The following is an 18,751-nucleotide window of genomic DNA, read 5'->3' as shown; positions in this document are numbered from 1 at the left end:
CTAGGCAATGGGGGTGAAGTGACTTGCCCAAGGCCACACAGCTAAGAAGTGTCTTGAGGCCAGATTTAAATGTAGGACCTCTCTTCTCTAGGCCTGGCTCTCAATCCACTGAGCCACCCAGCTGCCCCCTGGTTTGTTTATTTCTTAATAAATAAATATTGGAAACTTACTCTTTGTGCAGGTGTACCATAGTTTGTGGAGAATGTATTAAATAAAGTAATAGTTTCCATACTCAAGGACCTTATTTTGCAGAAAGGAGGTGAAAGCTGTGTTCACAAATAACTTAAATATTTAATATACATGAGTGCTATAAGAGTAGTTCAGACAAGCCACTGATAGTTTAGAAAAGAGAGAGAAAGCTTCATGAAGCTATATAATTCAGTCCCAGTTAGTGCAAATGATGAATTCCTAAAAGTGATTTCATATATTTGAATTCACACTATTCAAATTATAATTATGTAAAATATAATTAGTTCCAGCCCAACAGAACTATGTAGTGTAAATGTGAATTAATGCAACCATTTCATAGGATTCATTATTTGCCCTAAATGGGAATTGTTCTCTAGATAGATAGATATAGATATAGATATATGAACTTAAAGGATAAATAGGTATGAATAGGTGGCAGGGTAGAAGGTGAAGGCTCCCACACTCTCATTCTTTTTTTTTTTTTTTAAACCCTTAACTTCTGTGTATTAGTTCCTTGGTGGAAGAGTGGTAAGGGTAGGCAATGGGGGTCCAAGTGACTTGCCCAGGGTCACACAGCTGGGAAGTGTCTGAGGCCAGATTTGAACCTAGGACCTCCGGTCTCTCTAGGCCTGACTCTCAATCCACTGAGCTACCCAGCTGCCCCCTCTTTTTTTTTTAAATTAACTTAATTTAATTAATTTAGAATATTTTTCCATGGTTACATGATTCATATTCTTTCCATCCCTTCCTCCCACCCCCCTCCAATAGCCAACGAGCAATTCCACTGCCCCACCCTCATTCTTATAGCAGTTTATACTATAATTTGTGCATACCAGTTCTTTTCTATTTAATCTCTTTTTTTTTCCCTATTAGATTATAAGCTCCATAAGGACCTAGTTCTTGTCCCCTTTGTCTTTTACCTCCCTCCCCACGTGGGAGAGTGCTCATTCAATGTTCACTCCATCTGTTACTAAATTCAAGAAAGAACAGCAAAGAAGAGAATGTGCACAAAGACAGAAGTGAAAATGTAAAGTTTGTTTTAGCAGCAGGTATAGACCAACTTGTTCATAATTGAGGATTCACATGGTTAAGGAGAGATCAGGCAAAAACCTAGGCAACGAATTCGAATTTCATCTAAAGTCTAGGCAGCAGGAATCTTTGGAAGAATTTTTTTAGCAAGAGAATTATATGATCAAACTGGCATTTTATCTAGCATAATAACATGGATTTGAAATACTAAGCATTAAAAACCAAGAAAGCGGAGAAGTCAAATACTAAAAACTAAGAGCACATGTTGTAATGGCATCCTGTTTTAATGCCATCCCTCATACCTGCAGATTTTAACTACTTAGCATGTGTGCGTTGATTGGTATATACCTGCACATTAAAAGGCCAGCAAGATGTCAGAAGAAAAGCAGAAACATACCAGAAAAAAGAGAGAAAGAAATACTTCCCCACACAATTTTCACTAGCTCTAGAGAGGATTATAGAAAAAAGGGAAGTGACAAATCTAGCTTGATAGTTCCATCTGTGACTTGGAGGGTTTTCTAGGAAGTAGAATACCGTCTTTACCCTCTATTCATATTGAGCTATCTAGAATTTGTACTTCCTGGAACTTTGAGAAAATATTTCAACATTAATTTTAAAATACTATAGTTTCATTTGAAAACTAGAATATAGTAATATTACTTTTTCATTTTGTAATATACCAAATGTTTTGCTTTTTTTATTGGTTGTAATAATTTACTAGACTTTGCTATTTTCAATGGTCGATGTATATATAATTAGCAAAAATAATTCTTAAAATTGAACTATTGCACCTAAGGATTAAATTTAACATATAGAAAAATATAATTTGTATGTTATCTTTACCTTTTAACTTAGAAAAGCCTCATCTACTTTAACATATATATGTGTACGTTATAATATATTGTACTCAAATTTTAGAACAGTGGCTAGAGTGATATTCCATAAACTCTGAAATTATGATTCACAATTATTCTCTAGTTGTCTTTTGATAATCTCTGTGAGTGATATGAATATGTACAATATGAAATTTAATATGTAACAGTTTTGTAAGAATTGAGTTTTCCTACCATTAAACATCACTGAGTCTTAAGATATATAACTAAATAGGCTTAATCATACTGTAAATGAACTAATTATATATTTTTTTTAATTTAAAATAGTTTGGAGCTTATAATGAATCTGAAAGAAAAACTGAGGAATATGATACTCAGGTAAGATACTGTCTTGAATGAGAGTATTAGTGCACATCAAGGCATTGAATCAGCAATATGATACTGATTTGAAAGGCTTCTTTTTTTAGGGAGAAGGTTAGGAAGGAAGAATAATTTAGCAAATAATGCTAATAATTTAAACATCTAATTTTAATATTCATGTTTAAAATGTTACCCAGTATACTCTGGAAAATTTTTCTGTTTAAATGTGTATACATATATCACAGATGAGGACCATTTTAAAAAGTGACACCACACAATTATTCCTATAACAAATTATTTACATTTTGGATTGGAACTTTGGTAGATTATCTAGACTTTCCCAATGCCTTGAACTCTGAGGGAGATTCCATAACCTCTCTTACCTATTCCAGTCTTTTTTTGCTGAAATTATAACTACAAGTCAGTCTAGACCCATGTTGGTAAGTCTATGGCACACATGCCAGAAGAGGCTGCTCCTCTTCCCCTCTCTATGTGCACCTGAGGACATTTCTCCCATGATCCTCCCCTCTGCCCAGCAGCCCAATGGGAGTGCTTCCTCCCCCTGTCTACGGTAAGGGGGAGGCTCACATACAGTGTGAAGGTTGCAGTCTGGGCACTCAGTCTCTAAGATCTCCAAAAGGTTTGTCATCATTGGTCTAGACCATAGGTTTATATTTTTTCTAATTCAACACTGAAATGAAAATAATGATTACTATAGCATATTGGCAGAGTAATCTGTAGAAAACTGGTCCCAATATTTGTGGGACTATTGTATCTTTTAACAGCTGCTGTTTGAGTAGCTATGATTATGAATTTGAGTAATAAATAGCACTTTTTGCCAAATAGAAATATTTTACTTTGTGTATAATGAATCTCACTTTTCATGTCAGTTTTACCTGGAATTATAATAATTGAATCTGGAATATAAATAGTTATAGCTAGTGATAAAGCTAAATTATGTATTCTCTTTTTTCTTTAGTAAATGTGATTCTAGATATTTCCTCATTCTATCTTTCTGTATTACTAATTTGCCATTGATTGGGCTCTTTCCTCCTTACCCATAATTGTTCAAATATTTTGAACATTTCACTGACAGTTAATCCAATGTTTTTTTTGTTCCTTTCCAGGCTATGAAATATTTGTCTTATTTACTTTACCCTTTATGTATTGGAGGTGCAGCTTATTCACTCCTAAATGTCAAATATAAAAGGTAAGATTCCTTAAAGTATCATGTTTAATACTGATAACAAATTCAGTGGAAAATACATTTTGAGTCACTGACTAGGTGGTATGATGGCTTAACCTTTTTTACCAGTAGCAATATATAGAGATAGCTATGAATTTAAAATACCTCTATACATTCATCAGTAATAATATTTTTTCTTCCTAGTTGACTTGGGAATATCCACAGATTAATTGGACATAGTTATATGACTTTACCCTGTGTAGGTAATAGTAAAACAGTGTTCTTGCTATTAAGTAGTCCTCTCTACAAATAATTCATTGATGCATATAACTAAATTTAGGTTACTTTATCTAAACTATTGGGTTGAATCATAGAATTTTAGAACTGGAAGAGCTCTTAGAGATGATCTGATCTTTTTGTTGTCAGTCATGTCTGACTCTTTGTGGCTCCATTGACTGAATGGGGTTTTCTTGGCAAAGATATTAGAATGACTTGCCATTTCCTTCTCTAGTGTATTCAATCAAACAGGTTAGGTGACTTGCCCAGGATCGCACAGCTTTTTAAGTGTCTAAGGCTGGATTTGAAATCAGGTTTTCCTGATTCTAGATCTAACTGCTCCCATCTGGTCATAACTCTTCATTTTACAGATGAGAAAAATCTTTAATCTTAACAACAGAGCTAGTTTTTCTTCATAGTAAATAAAGAGTTCTAAGAGATTGTCTTATCTATCCCTGTGCAAGAGCTCAAGTGAAGGATGTTAATGTATGTAACACACACACAAAGAATTACCATATGATTTTTAGGGGTGTTAATTTTAAGAATTTCAAATTAATTTGAAATATCGTCCTTTGAATTCTATTTGAATTCTGTAGGTAAATCGGTGGAGAGTGTAAATGATTAAGTGTAAACTGTGACTTTGTTAAAATCATATTCTGAGATATGTTATAACATCACTATGGTAAATAGAATTGCTACTAACCAAATATGTGATGTAATCAGGAGCAAGCAAGGATGAGCACGATTGGCAGAACTACTCGTGGTGTGAAAATAATTCAAACATTTCATTTTAGTTAATTTACTATCTTTCTCCCATCATACTTTTTAACCAGTGCTATTTCATAGGTAGTGAAATTGCTTGATTTTAGACATTTTTTTATTAGTTCCTTACACATTTTCTGATGGGGATGTTCATGGTAAGAGCAAGAACAGAAGGAGCCAAGATAATTAATTCTAGGTGACTAATCTGGATAATAAAACCAACAGATAGTTGTCTTGAGGAGGATTTTATTAAGTAATCCTGAAAACTAGTAGTTAAGGTCTAGGGCAGTGATGGCAAACCTTTTGGAACTTTCTAGGGACCCTGTGCCCCACCCCTTGCCTTCAAGGGATGGGGCCAGGGAAAGCACTTTGGAAATATCTTATTTTGTCCTTACAACAATTCTGGAAAGTAGATATTATTATTTAACTCCATTTTACAGAGGAAAAAACTGAGGCACAATGAAATCATTTGTCCCAGGTCATGCATCTTAAAAGTATCTGAGGTTGGATTTGAACACAGGTCTTCCTGACTCCATGCCCAACACTATCCACTGTGCCACCTTGCTGCTTCATTAGTGTGAGTGGGTGACCATTGGGTGAAGGGGGAACCAGATGAAATCAGAAATTTGAATAAATATTGAGAAGAAAAACCATTTTCATTCCTTGCCCAATTAGTATTGGCAACACAAACCACTAGAAAATGTAAAGATTAGGAGGGAAGGTGGTTATGTTTTCATCAGTAAACTAGGTTATAGCACCACATTGACACTCCAGTAAAAAAAGTTAACCCTTGGTTCTTGAGGTTTTTTACAGAATAGATTTTTTTCCCCATGAAGTTCATTGTGTTATCTAACCAATGTTTGTCCTGCTTCCTAGAGTTTTTATTGCATATTGGATTTATTCCCAGTCATCTTCATATATCATAGCCTCTACTAACAAGGATACCTCTGCTACATTATTTATGGTTCCATTCCCTGAATTTAAAAAGAATATTAAAATGATAAATACAAAATTAAATAATACTAATTTTTCTTTTTTTTTTTTTAGCTGGTATTCTTGGTTAATCAACAGCTTTGTCAATGGTGAGTCTTTCAACATTTATATTTTATGTTCTTTATTGAGTGACCTTATTTTTGTTTCCCTAGATTTTTGATAATCAGACATGCAAAATCTGTCACTTCTTAATTTTAATTTTATAAATTCAATTCCCAAAAGTACCCAACTCTTTTAGAATTATCCCTACAGCCACTAGATGGAGGTACAGCCAGAAGTGAGTAAGCAGTTTCCAGGAGACAGTGTTTCATGGGTAGTCGGTCCAATTCCAAGGACATAAGCCTTTCCTAAAACTGACCGTAATGAAGACCCCACAGATTTGTGATACTGTTCTCTTTCCTATGTATATCAAATATATATATATATAGAGAGAGAGAGAGAGAGAGAGAGAGCTTATAAAAGCAAACTGTGAGCGTCATATTTAAAGAAAATGTTTTATGACAGACTTGGAAAAGAAGAAACCTTGGGCCCACTAGATAACACAACAAGCCTGGAGGCAGGAGGGCCTGGGTTCAAATTTGATCTCAGACACTTCCCTATGTAATCTTGGACAAGTCTCTTAACTCTGATTGCCTAGCCCTTCCTGCTCTTCTATATTAGAAGTGATACCAAGCAGAAGGAAAAAAAGGTTTAAAAAGGGGGCGGGGGGTGGATCTTTGGAGTATAATTAAATATCTTTCTTCATTGTCACTTAACATTTATTCCTAATCCTTTCCCTCATTTTCATCCAATGTATAAATTTCAAATAGACCAAACATAAGTATCTAACTTTGTTTTTGTAAGGTCCTCCCAGGGTTTTATCTTAATTCATTAAAGTTTCTCTTAACCTTTCTTCCTAAACAAAAAACCTTTTATATCTAGGTACTCCTTTCTGAGCTTTCAAAAGGAAGAATTTGCCAGAGAGGGAGGATATAATCTCCCTATATTTTGTCTACAACTGTCTATTCTGAGATAGCTTCTCAGTAACTAAGAGTTATAGAAAGTTACAGAAAATCCTATCTAAAAAAACTATCTAAAAGAGAAGTAGAATAGCTCTTTATTATCAGATTTCTTTGCTGGAGCTTGTTTCATTATATCAAATTACTCTTTACATAAATAAGATGCTTGAGGAGATGTATCATACAGGGTGTTACTAGAATAGTAATTTTGCAAAATAATCAGATACATATAAGTATAGGTAAAGGTTTAAATATTTAGTTTTAGATCTTTTTTTTTTCCTGACTGCTTTAGGAGAAAAATCCATTAAAATTTATAATTACATAAAATTATAGCTCATATACATAATCACAATTACCTTATACAAGTTTTTTTTATTGTAAAAAATTACTTTCCAGAAAGTTATTTTTACCTTGCTGAAATCTACTAGTCAGCACGCTTTTTTAAGCCAGAAATATAAGTTGTAAACCTTCTGCAGTATTACACTGGTAATAAATATCCAATAGATACTACAGACAAGTATATTATCTTTCATTTAAAGAAATACATCTTTTCTGTAATTTCTTTTCATGGCACCTTTTATTTCATTGGTGTAAGAAACTTTGCAGTTCAGCCTTAGAAAGCTGACTGGAACACTAAAAGCCTAAGGATCCAAATTTGGCTCGTGTCACACAGTCATGCCTGAAGCCAAACTTAGCTTTCTCTGCCCTGTGCCACTGTACCCCTCATGGAATGTTGACTACTTCATAGACTTCATCAAGTGTTTGTATTTTCTCCTTAGGAGTATATGCTTTTGGCTTTCTCTTTATGTTGCCCCAGCTGTTTGTGAATTATAAGGTAAGACACCAACATGTTTTTATTTAGGTCATCTCCAGGTTGTTTTCTGCTTGGTTCTCACACCCCACCTCCCCCATTTCACAATTCTCCTTTCTCCATATGTCGTCCAGTAGTAATCTCTGGCTTTTTATTCTAGATGAAATCTGTTGCACATTTACCTTGGAAGGCATTTACATACAAAGTAAGTAAAGGCATTATTTCTTTTCTAAGGTATTAATTGTTTTTGTTTCTACATCCCCTTTATTTCCAAACTTATTTCCTCTCCCCTTTAAATAGAAGGTCTTATTGTCAGAAGCAAATTTCTCTCTCCAGTTTCACCTTTTTTTATGTCATCTCCCAGTGACCTAGAGGTCAAATACCACTGAGTAACTTCAGGTATAGACAAGCCTCAGAAGAGGAAGTTAAAGAACCAAGAAACCAATAAGACAGGAAACTGATTCCACAGGCACTTCCATCTGGGTGGCCCAAGCAAATTAAGAAACTATGGTTGGTTCCTGATATGTGATGTGTAAGAGTTAGTGGGTGGAGAAAATAGCTTATAAGTTCAGACCAGGAGCTTGTCTTGGTCTTTTGGCATGTGCATAGAGGAACAGAGTGGACCCTTGCTGGGTTGTAGCTATAGGTCCACCGTGGCGTCTGCAGCTTAGAAAGGTTAAGTACCTCTCTACCTCTCTCTTACTTTTTCCTCTCTTTACTACTACTACTACTACTACTACTACTACTACTACTACTACTACTACTACTACTACTACTTTTGATATAATAAAATTATTGAGCTACAAGCAGCCTCATAATTTAAAATATTACACTTATAGAATAAAAAAGAAAGCTTATTAAAATTAAGTGAAGACATAATATAAGGCAGTGTTCTTTACCCAAAGTCACCCATATTTGCAAAAAAAGGGAGAGAGGGTGAAAACTTTTTATTTCTAAAAGTTAGTGTATCATGCTAGTATATTAGCTATGACTGTCTGTCTTTTGATATTAAGCAAGATTTAAGTAGTGTGTGTGTGTGTAATTCTCAAGGATATTCCAAAACCAGATGATCATCTTGATATATAACTAGATTTTTAAATACAATTTTCTTTTTTAAGAAATTCGCTACAATAACTTATAAATCATCCTCCAATTCTGGTGGTTTGTAGAGCATTAGCCTTTAATACCAAATACACACGAAAAGTTTTTAAACCAAAAATAATTTTACAATATTGACATCTTATAAATTCTTCTAAATGTTAAGTACATTCCCAATTTCTTTTAGGAAAGTATTTTTAAAGTCTTTTTTTTCTTTAAAACACACAAGTCAGGGGCAGCTGAGTAGCTCAGTGGATTGAGAGCCAGGCCTAGAGATGGGAGGTCCTAGGTTCAAATCTGGCCTCAGACACTTCCCAGCTGTGTGACCCTGGGCAAGTCACTTCATCTCCATTGCCTACCCTTACCACTCTTCTGCCTTGGAACCAATACAAGGTATTGAGTCCAAGATGGAAGGTAAGGGTTTTTCAAATTAAAAAAAATAAATAAATAAAACACACAAATCAGAAATCCAAATAAACAAGTCATATTCCCAAACAGATTATACTTCTAAGTGCCAAGCATAATTCTGAAAGTTGACTACCATTATGTGAAATCAAGAAAGATTTTACTATTAAAAAGAGATAGTAAGATTGAGTTTTTATTTAAAGTATAACCCTGGGGGGCAGCTGGGTGGCTGGGTAGGATTGAGTCAGGCCTAGAGACAGGACGTCCTAGGTTCAAATCTGGCCTCAGACACTTTCCAGCTGTGTGACCCTGGGCAAGTCACTTGACCCCCATTGCTCACCCTTACCACTCTTCCACCTATGAGACAATACACCCAAGTACAAGGGTTAAAAAAATAAATAAAGCATAACCCTGCCCAGCTTTAGAATAAGAAGTACTTTTAAGTTTTTTGTTGGGGGGGAGGGTCATTTATTTGATTGTAGCATAACATCATTCTTTGGGATTTAAGTCCTGTTAATGACCTGTTTTTATAAGAATACACAATATTACCCAGATCTGTTTTCATTCATTCTGTTCATTGGTGAGCACAGTAGTTCCTTGTGTTCTGGAGAGTGATTTCTTCTCTTAGAAAAGCTAGCAAAGTAAACTGTATGCTGATAGGTTAACATTTCTTTGAGTTGGGACAGTGTTTTCTGTACTTTGACAGAAATTTGTCAAGATACAGAAATTTGAATCTTGAGGCCTAGAAAGTTATCTGAGAGGAACAATGAAGCAACTTAGCACCTGTCTACTTTGGGATTTCCAAATGTGTATTTCATTGTCAGCTCATTGGATTTTTCTGGGAGCTTATTAATAAGATTACAACTATTTTGCTGTCTGTCAAAAACCTTAAACTAGCTTTTGCACACCCCCTGCAAACTGATTCAGATTGCTTCAGCCTTCTTTTGGGTTAAGTAGATTTGGTTATAGAAAACAAGAGCATGTCATACCAGTTTGCTGGTTGGTCACTTTGGAATGTAGTCTAACAGAACGAGGGAAACATCCAGTATTGTTAGGCTTAGGTTTTTTGCATGATGTAAGAACTAAATTAACTAGGAAATTGCTGCTGGTACGCCAAAGGTAGAGATACCTTTTAGAATTTAGTTGAAAAAAACTTGAGCTGAACTTTATTAATATTTTAGACTTTGGGGCACATTTTTCCTTCTTAACTTTTAGAGATAAAAGAGTTTTGTGTTCTTGCCTTTGATTAATTTTTTAGTGTGATAAAATCATTTTTACTCTCAAACTAAAACAAGTGAGAATATCATACACTAGAAGATGACAGGTAATCATATAAAGGGAAGAAGATACAGTTGTCAGTGCTCATTTTCTGCTATGTGAAGTATTTCTATTTCTACTCCAGCATCTTAATATTCAACTTAGTTATTATTCAGGCTTATTCACTCAAATTACCAAAATGGATATACCAAATATTTAACATATATTTCTCTTACTTTTGCAGGCTTTTAATACATTCATCGATGATATCTTTGCTTTTATCATCACTATGCCAACATCACATAGGCTGGCATGTTTTAGGGATGATGTGGTATTTCTTGTTTACCTTTACCAAAGATGGTGAGTTTTTCCCCATTTACTTCCATGTTTTCATCCTGTGCTTTTAATGTGCTGTTGTATGTTTCTATGTGAGACCTTGAGCATACGTACACTGTACACTTTAAAAATGAGCATTCGCATGCAGTGGTTCCATACATAGTTACATTCGTTTGTTTCCTAAGCACTGGTAATTTGACTCAAAAATAATTCTTCCTAATTTAGAAATGTTGCTCCCACCTATCTTTATATAGCAGAAAGTTTCCATTAAAACTGGTAGAGGGCAGCTGGGTAGCTCAGTGGATTGAGAGTCAGACTTAGAGACAGGAGGTCCTAGGTTCAAATCTGGCCTCAGACACTTCTCAGCCATGTGACCCTGGGCAAGTCACTTGACCCCCATTGCCTAGCTTTACCACTCTTCTGCCTTGGAGCCAATACACAGTATTGACTCCAAGAAAGAAGGTAAGGGTTATTTAAAAAAAAAAAAAAGCTGTGGTAGAGACTCTGCGCACATTAGGACTCATGAGATTTTCGTACCTTTGTGAAAGGTACCACTAGCTCAGGTGCTAGTTTCAGTACTGCAAGTTTAGAGATTTGATTTCATTGGTTCACTTAGGATCCCATTCTAGGTAAACCATCTATATACTAATTAGGCAAGCTAATAAAAAAAAAAACCACAAAACTAGTAGAAATTAGAATCTTAAATTATCACCTCATAATGGGAATAATTTGTATAGGGCACTGCCTCCTGGAGGTCCACTCAAAAGACCAAACCACAAATTAGAAGGTTGTCTCAGTAGCACAGAATTAGAGAAAAAAGGGTTTTGAATATTTTTAAATGAAGGTGTGGTAATAAAAGTGAATTATGTTTTTATAGCATTATAGAATGCCCTTCATTCTAGGATTATTTCTGTCTACATGATAGGACTGATTATAAAAACCAAAAGATTTAAAAGTCACCAATTTACACTCCTTGCTTCCTTTAGTATAACTTCAGTGAGGCAGTCTAAGAGAATCTTTTACAGCTAACTAGGAGGCTATATATTCCTAATACTATAATCAATTAGAGCAAACACTTATTGAGCATCTATCATTTGCCAGTTATTGGGAATACAAAAATATATGTCTGCCTTCCAGGAGCTTACATTCATTTAGGGGGGAAATGTACATATATAAATATTTACAAAATAAATACAAGGCAATTTAGAGTGGGATATTAACGCATTGGAGAGATCAGAAAAGGCTTTTTGTCAAAGATGATTCTTGAGCTAAGGTTTCCAAGAGGCAGCGTTGAGGAGACAGCGCAGTGCAGATATGGGAGACAAAGGCACAGAATCCAAAATTCGACAGTTGTGAGGGACCTCGCTGATCATGCAGGTTGTAAACCAGTGTGACTAGAAGAAAAGACATGGGTTGTGAGAAAGAGAATGTGTGAATTCCATTCCTTCAGTTTCAGTAGAGTGATATGGTCAGAAGCCAGCTTGCAAAGGGTAGAGAAGAGAGAGAGAAGACTTGAAATGGAAGCAAAAAACATCATCTCTTCCTTACAATTTGGATTATAAGAGAAATGGGAATGGGGTAGGGATGTCTTAAGAATTTTGAGATGGAGAAAAGGGAAAAAGAGGGAGCTCCAGCAAAAATAGTCTCTTTTCTCAGTAAAGGATGAATTGAGGTGATGGGAAGAGGTTGATACAGGAGACTTCAGAAGAGAGAAAAGAGGTTTTATAAGGAGGCTGAACTTTCTTTGCTCTGCATTGTTAATGGGAAGTAGGGACTGGGTTTGATTCTCCTACTGATTGTCATGTTTGAATCTGTTGTTTGCATTCAATTTCTAATGGTTGATGAGTCTCCATTAACAAAAGTTATGGAATTTTTTGTTTTTTTTTTCCTCCAGCTACTGAAAAGTGAATGCAAAATTTAGACTGAAAACAGTTTCCTCTCTCCTGACCATGTTTGGCTTCTTTTCCAACTTTTTCCTTTCTTCACCCCTCACCTTCCTTTAAATAATTTTGGAGTGGTTTTTTCTTTTGTTTATGAGTTTGTTGGTACAAAATTAATAACTTTAACTTTGCTCATTAAAAAGAAAATAGACTTAAACAAAAGCAATCATGTCTCTTCAGGTTCCTGGATTTATTAACATCAGAGTCTTGAAAATTTCACATTTTTAATGTGTTTGAAACTGGTTAACTAGGACCACTTTACAATAGATGGATTACATAGTTTGTTAGAAGATACAGGGAAATGAATCAAGTAAAACTTTCTGCTGGCTCTCCAAGATGATGATAATTATAACTTAAATGCCATATGGAAAAGAATAATTCTGTTTAAATTATCTCATTTCAGGCTTTATCCTGTGGATAAGAGCAGAGTTAATGAGTATGGAGAGTCTTATGAAGAAAAACCCAAAAGAAAACCCCACAAAGATTAATCATTGAAATAACTCTATAAGAAGCCACTTTTGGGACTGCCACTGGCTATGTGTGTTGAATTTTGATTTTTCTTCTTTAAGCAAAAGAGTAAAGTTTGGATTGTCAAGTAACTGAGTATTTTTGGAAGCGTCTCATGGATTTTCATGGACATTTACATCTTCTGCATTGCCAAAATATTTGAATATTTCTCATAGATCTCTTGATTTACTTATTTATCTTTGGAAAGAAGGCTGCCAATATTTATACCAGCTATCAGTCACTGCTAAGCATTTACAACTTTTATTTTCCAGAAAAGTTTAGACATCAGTTTCAGTCACAAAGTTTTTTTCGTGTTTCTCTTGTCACACTTGATGGTGCATGACAGATTCTGGCTTTGGAATACCAACTGCTGAAACAGCACCCTGTGCCAGTGACTTAACAAATAATAACATCAAATAGGCCAGATACTGTGAAACTCTAGCAGGGATAAGTAGCATTTCTGTAGGTTAAATTATGTCAGAACTTCCATTATAATCAGGGATATTTTTATTTTAGGATTTAAATCTGCACCTTACATAAATTCCAGATATCTATATGAAATCATTCCATATTGACACTTTAGGATCAAATAGCTTTCTCCCCCATTTGGATTATATCTTTGTTGTGTTAAAGCTGAATGTATGTGTGCATTTTAAAATTAATTTTAATGGCTATTTTACTTTTCTTGATCTGTTGTAAGAAAAGAATCATTCCAATACTTAAAGTTTCATTTTCCCCAAGAAATTAATAAATAATATTGATTCACTATTCTTTTAAGAGACTAATGTTTCAAAAAACTGAAACTAATAGTCCATATATATGTAACACAAAAAGTTCCCATTCAGCTTTTTAATCATCTGTGTTCTCAGGCTATTTATATAAAGTTTTCTGACCCAAATATATGTTCATTTAAAGTCATAAAGTGTCATATGCCATGCATTATTTATCACTTGCCTAAGATTTGTCAGGAGATCTGGGTTCTAGCTCTGCCTTTGCCACAAACTAGTTATGTGACTTAGGACAAGTCACTTAACTTCTCTGAGCCTCAGTTTCCACATCTGTAAAGTGGAATTGTTGAACAAGATAAATCTCTAAGGTCCCTCCCAGCTCTAATATTATACAGTTACTGACTGGTATTTTCATCATTTTTCTAAAACATGAAAAATCCTCAATGTTTAAAAAAAGACCCTTCAACACAATGTTTTTTAAAAGAGAGAAGAAATCAATGAAAGAAGTTCACTCTGATCTCAGTAAAATTATGTCTTCAAGGAGTTCTCTTTAAAATGTGCCTTTATAAATATCTGTGTGTATGAATAAATGAGGTTCCTGGCACATGCTTTCAGTAATCTCAATGCAAAGAGCATGGAAGGGTCAGCCTTAAATTCTCTTTTCATTGTTCTTCAATCTGGTCCTCTAATGCTGGGTTAAAGTGGACAATTTTAAACCCTTGACTTGTACAGACCTGCATCATAAAGAATCACTGACAAATACTACTAATTCCATTAATTTTAATGGAAAAGGAGCACCATTTAGAAGTCATTCCTTCGAAGCAAATCACAGAATTTTGTCACTATGCAAAATCCACTCTCCAAATGGGAACTTGTAACATTCTTAATTTCCCCACACCCACACTTTATAGATTGAGAATGCTGTATGGATATTTCATTTAAAACTCGAAAGCAATTCAATAGTCCAGGGTATCAGCAGATTTCCAGTAAGAAAATGCAAATTTCACCTAGATGATTTAAAAGGGAAATTTTTGATTATAAGTTGATATTTTCAAATTCCGTTTTTAAAAATAAATGCTCAGACAGGTTGTTGGTTTGTAAATGATTATTTCAAATAATCAACTTATATAGTGCCTTTCTATTTGATGTGCTCAAGGCGATTTACATGCTTCAGATTACCCAGTGGTAACCTTTCCCACAGTCCACAATTTCCGCAGTTTGCTTTTTGCTTTACTGTAATTAATGGGTTCTGTCCTATAGACAGAATTAATCTTTCACTGCACTTTGTTATGCCAGTAATTAAGATTTTTCAGTCAGGAGAAATACCATTTTAATGTTTACAAATAGTTAAGTAGATGCATTATCTGGACATATTTGGCTTATTGAGGAATTTTTTTTTTAAATCACGTGCCAACACTGGAAGTTTGCACTCTTAATCTTTTAATTTGCCTTTATGTCTTTAAAGAGATGGGTGTTTTGTTATTGTCTGGTAAGAGACATTCTCAAGGAATTTTAACTTTATGCACTTGTCCTAACAAATATAAAAAGGAAAGAAAATCACATTTCTTTGTGGCAATGTCCTTTAGGGTTAGAAACCAGTAGAGTGGTATTTTGGAAAGTCTACATAAGAAATTGAGATTCATGTTGCTGATGTTCCTATTTTTACATATTTATAACTTCACATTAGACTTAATATTCACTGGATTTTTGTTTTGTTTTTTTTTTTTTCATTTGAGAAATCGATGTAATTGCTATTAACAGGTGCTGTGTTGTTTCTGCCATCAGATCTACTGCTCTTTTTTTTTCAAAACTGACATGCTCTAGACAAATAATCATAAAGGTATTACTATAGTTAGACAGTGACCTAACTTTACCGCGGAATATGAAACAATTCTGTTTTTTGAAGTCCTCGTGGAAATTGTACCTAAGCTACAAAAATTAATCCTCCAATGAAATCAAATTGACTGAGGTCAGAATTCGCCTCCAGTTGTTTTATTTCTCAATTTAGAAGGTTTTACAGCATTGCTGTTTGGTGTTCAGTCAACTAGTCTCCAGTACCCCATTTTTTTTATCAGGTTGTAAATGAAATGTGATGATTCAGCATGTGGAACTTTTTTCTGTGACTAAGATTACATTATATTTTAAAGAAATGTGGAATCAGTAAGTTGCAGGCTGTTTGTTAAAAGTAATTAGCCATTGTAAGGCTTTGAATAAAATATGCTTTCTGTGTTCCATGTGCTAATAAATTATTTATGTAAGGTAGCTTGTGCATCTCTCTTCTCTTTGGTGAAGAACAGAAGTTAAACTTAAATGAGGAGTTCAAAATAGAAGATCTGTAAAATCCCTGCCACCTCTAAGACTAGTAGCATTCCATATGCTTTCATCAATCAACACAATGATTCCTCCCTTTGACTTTTTTTAATGCTAATAAGTTTTATTGTATTAATATTAAGATATAATAGCATTCTTGATGTCTCACATTTCTGTACCCTAATCCACTGTGCTATTAAGCATTCACTTCTAGTTTGGTTTAATGTTTTTGGTATCTGCATCCTAATGAAAGTTCCATACCATCAGGGAAACCTCTTATTTCACCTAGTATCTTGCACTGTACTTTGCACACTGAGAAAACTTTGTAAGTGTTTTATTGAAACTAAAATAATCCTTCAGTCAATTATCCCTGTCCATTTCTTTTCAAAGAATCTTATCATACATGTGCAGGAATGGTAATAGATCTAATTTCCTCCAGCTTCAACATTTCTTGCTAATGTCAGAAGTTTTTATCTTCTAGTAGTTAATAATCAGCTAACTAAATTCCTCTGATGCTTCATCACATGGAGGTGACTGAGGCTTTGAGGAATATACCAGTCAAGCTTTGAGAGATTTCACCACTATGGGTCCAGCAGCAGTCCTTGGACCAACCTCCAGAAATGAGAGGCTCCAGGATGAGAAACTTTTTGGCCATGTCAGCTTTTAAAGATAGTGTTCTAAGATATGGAGAAGTTGTAACCTGTATAAGTAGAAGGAATTACACAAAACCATGGCTCTTTGAAATGTTAAGGGTTATGAAATTTTGAGGATTTTTATTCTAAGTGCAGCTGTTACTAGAGAACGTAACATGTCAATGTTAAACTAGTCAATCCTAGGAAAAAGGTTTGCAAACGGGAAAACTTTAAATTTTTAAAAATCATTCCAATTAGGGAAAATTATGTGATAATTGTACTCTTTGAATAACAGATGGAAGATTAAATGTTGGAGGACTTTTTTTTAATTTTTGAGACTGAATTTAAAAAAATTAGTAAATTGACAATCATTCATATTTTTTTAATGGAATAATATATATACAAGGTACTAGGAGCAAAAAAAAAAAAGGGGGTCCTTGACAAGATCTTTCATTCAGTTGGGTGGGAGGAAAGGATTCTAATTCATACACTAAGAAAGGAAAGAGTAATAAAAATAGAGAAGATGGCCCCTGGGTTGAACTAAGTTAAGGATCTAGGCTGGCAGTGAGGAGGGAATGCAGCTCTGGCTTCAAGAATCTGTAGCATGCCCAGCAGGCATATGCTGGTATAACCACATTGGCAGATGTGCTAAACCATCAGACCTCAAACCTATTGGTGAGTTAGGAGGATGTCTACCCCAAATATGTGAAGACTTCCCATGGCAGAATGGGCAAATGGGAACAGTTTGTTCCAGTGGCCAGAAAGGCAGCTGTATCAGGGGCATGGAGCATTTAGAGCTTGGTCAGACATTGAAGATATCAAGGTCTTCCACATCATCCTGAGCCATTGCCAGTTGCCCTGACTTTTGTCTTGCCCCAGAACTTAGATGGCTAGAAGAGACAGTAAGGCTGACAACTGCGACTTTGCCTTGCTTAAATCAAATTTCTTGCAAGTCATCACATCTCTCCATGATATCATTAGTCTGAAGATGAAGACCAAACAACAAGAAGGGAATGTATGCCTGATGTTGGGAGGAGGGGGCAGTAGCTTGTGGCAAATCCAAAAAGGCTGCAAATAAATGTTACTAGAGTGGAGTTAATGCATTTATTATTATAGAGCACCTTGAAATTCAATGACAATGACAGGAAAGGACAATATTGGTTTTGCTTATCTACACTTACAAAAGGGAGAGAGAAAAAAATTGTCTTATGTAAGTAACAGTGGAGGGGTTGGCATTTGGTGAGATGATTGGAACTAGCGTCCAGATTATTCTAGACCAGTGGTTCCCAAACTTTTTTTGCCTGCTGCCCCCTTTCCAGAAAAAATATTAGCCCCCTAGAAATTATTTTTTTTAATTTAGTAGCAATTAATAGGAAAGATAAATGCACCCGTGGCCATCACCACTCCCCTGGATCGCTGCAGCACCCACCAGGGGGCGGTGGCACCCACTTTAGGAATCACTTGTAGACATTAGCCTCACCTTTTATTGGAGAAACTATGTAAACTAGCATAATGGAATTTGCCATCCATGTGTTTCTTTTTCACAAACTACTGGAATCAGAAGAAAATTACATCCTCATTCTAATCAGAGTAAGTTTTCCAAGTACTTAAGAAAAACTGGGTTAAAAACATGGCATCGACAATCAGTAAAATAAACTAAAAAGCTTTGCAAAGGGAGTGGATTAGAGAAGAAATATACAGGTGATGAATTAAAATGAGTGTGAGATCAAGAGACTACAGAAGGACTAAGTAGCACAAGGAATAGGATACCAGGCTTGCAATCTGGAGACTTGGGTTCAAATGTGACCTCAGACACTTCCTAAATTGTGTGACCCTGACCAAGTCACTTAACCCCAATTACTTAGCTCTCACTTGGTATGGATTCTAAGACAGATGAGGGGTTAAAAAAAAAAAAACACAATAGAACTTGATGCTAACGGGACTCCTCTTGGATGTCCTTTTACATATCGTAGGAGTAGTGAAACTGGCTCTTTTGACCTGGACTAATAGTGTGCTGCACATTTTAACCAATAACTCATACTCATAGTTCTCCCTTTGAATATAGGAGTATAAATTAATAAATAGCTTATGTAGTGTTTCA

At 34.9% G+C, this 18,751-nt stretch overlaps 1 protein-coding gene across 1 annotated transcript in view; it reads left to right on the top strand.

The window, feature by feature from the left end:
- Positions 1-13,751, top strand: part of CLPTM1L (CLPTM1 like) — a 31,620-nt gene extending 17,869 nt beyond the window's left edge. The window contains exons 11-17 of the mRNA XM_044657863.1: positions 2,379-2,429; positions 3,539-3,621; positions 5,683-5,717; positions 7,406-7,461; positions 7,598-7,642; positions 10,442-10,557; positions 12,877-13,751. Coding sequence (XP_044513798.1) covers positions 2,379-2,429; positions 3,539-3,621; positions 5,683-5,717; positions 7,406-7,461; positions 7,598-7,642; positions 10,442-10,557; positions 12,877-12,961 — 471 coding nt within the window. The 3' untranslated portion in view covers positions 12,962-13,751. The remainder of the gene's footprint in view (positions 1-2,378; positions 2,430-3,538; positions 3,622-5,682; positions 5,718-7,405; positions 7,462-7,597; positions 7,643-10,441; positions 10,558-12,876) is intronic.
- Positions 13,752-18,751: the final 5,000 nt, after the last annotated feature.

This window comes from Gracilinanus agilis, chromosome 1 (assembly GCF_016433145.1).
Source record: "Gracilinanus agilis isolate LMUSP501 chromosome 1, AgileGrace, whole genome shotgun sequence".
Taxonomy (NCBI): domain Eukaryota; kingdom Metazoa; phylum Chordata; class Mammalia; order Didelphimorphia; family Didelphidae; genus Gracilinanus; species Gracilinanus agilis.
This window is presented reverse-complemented; position numbering and strand designations above follow the sequence as displayed.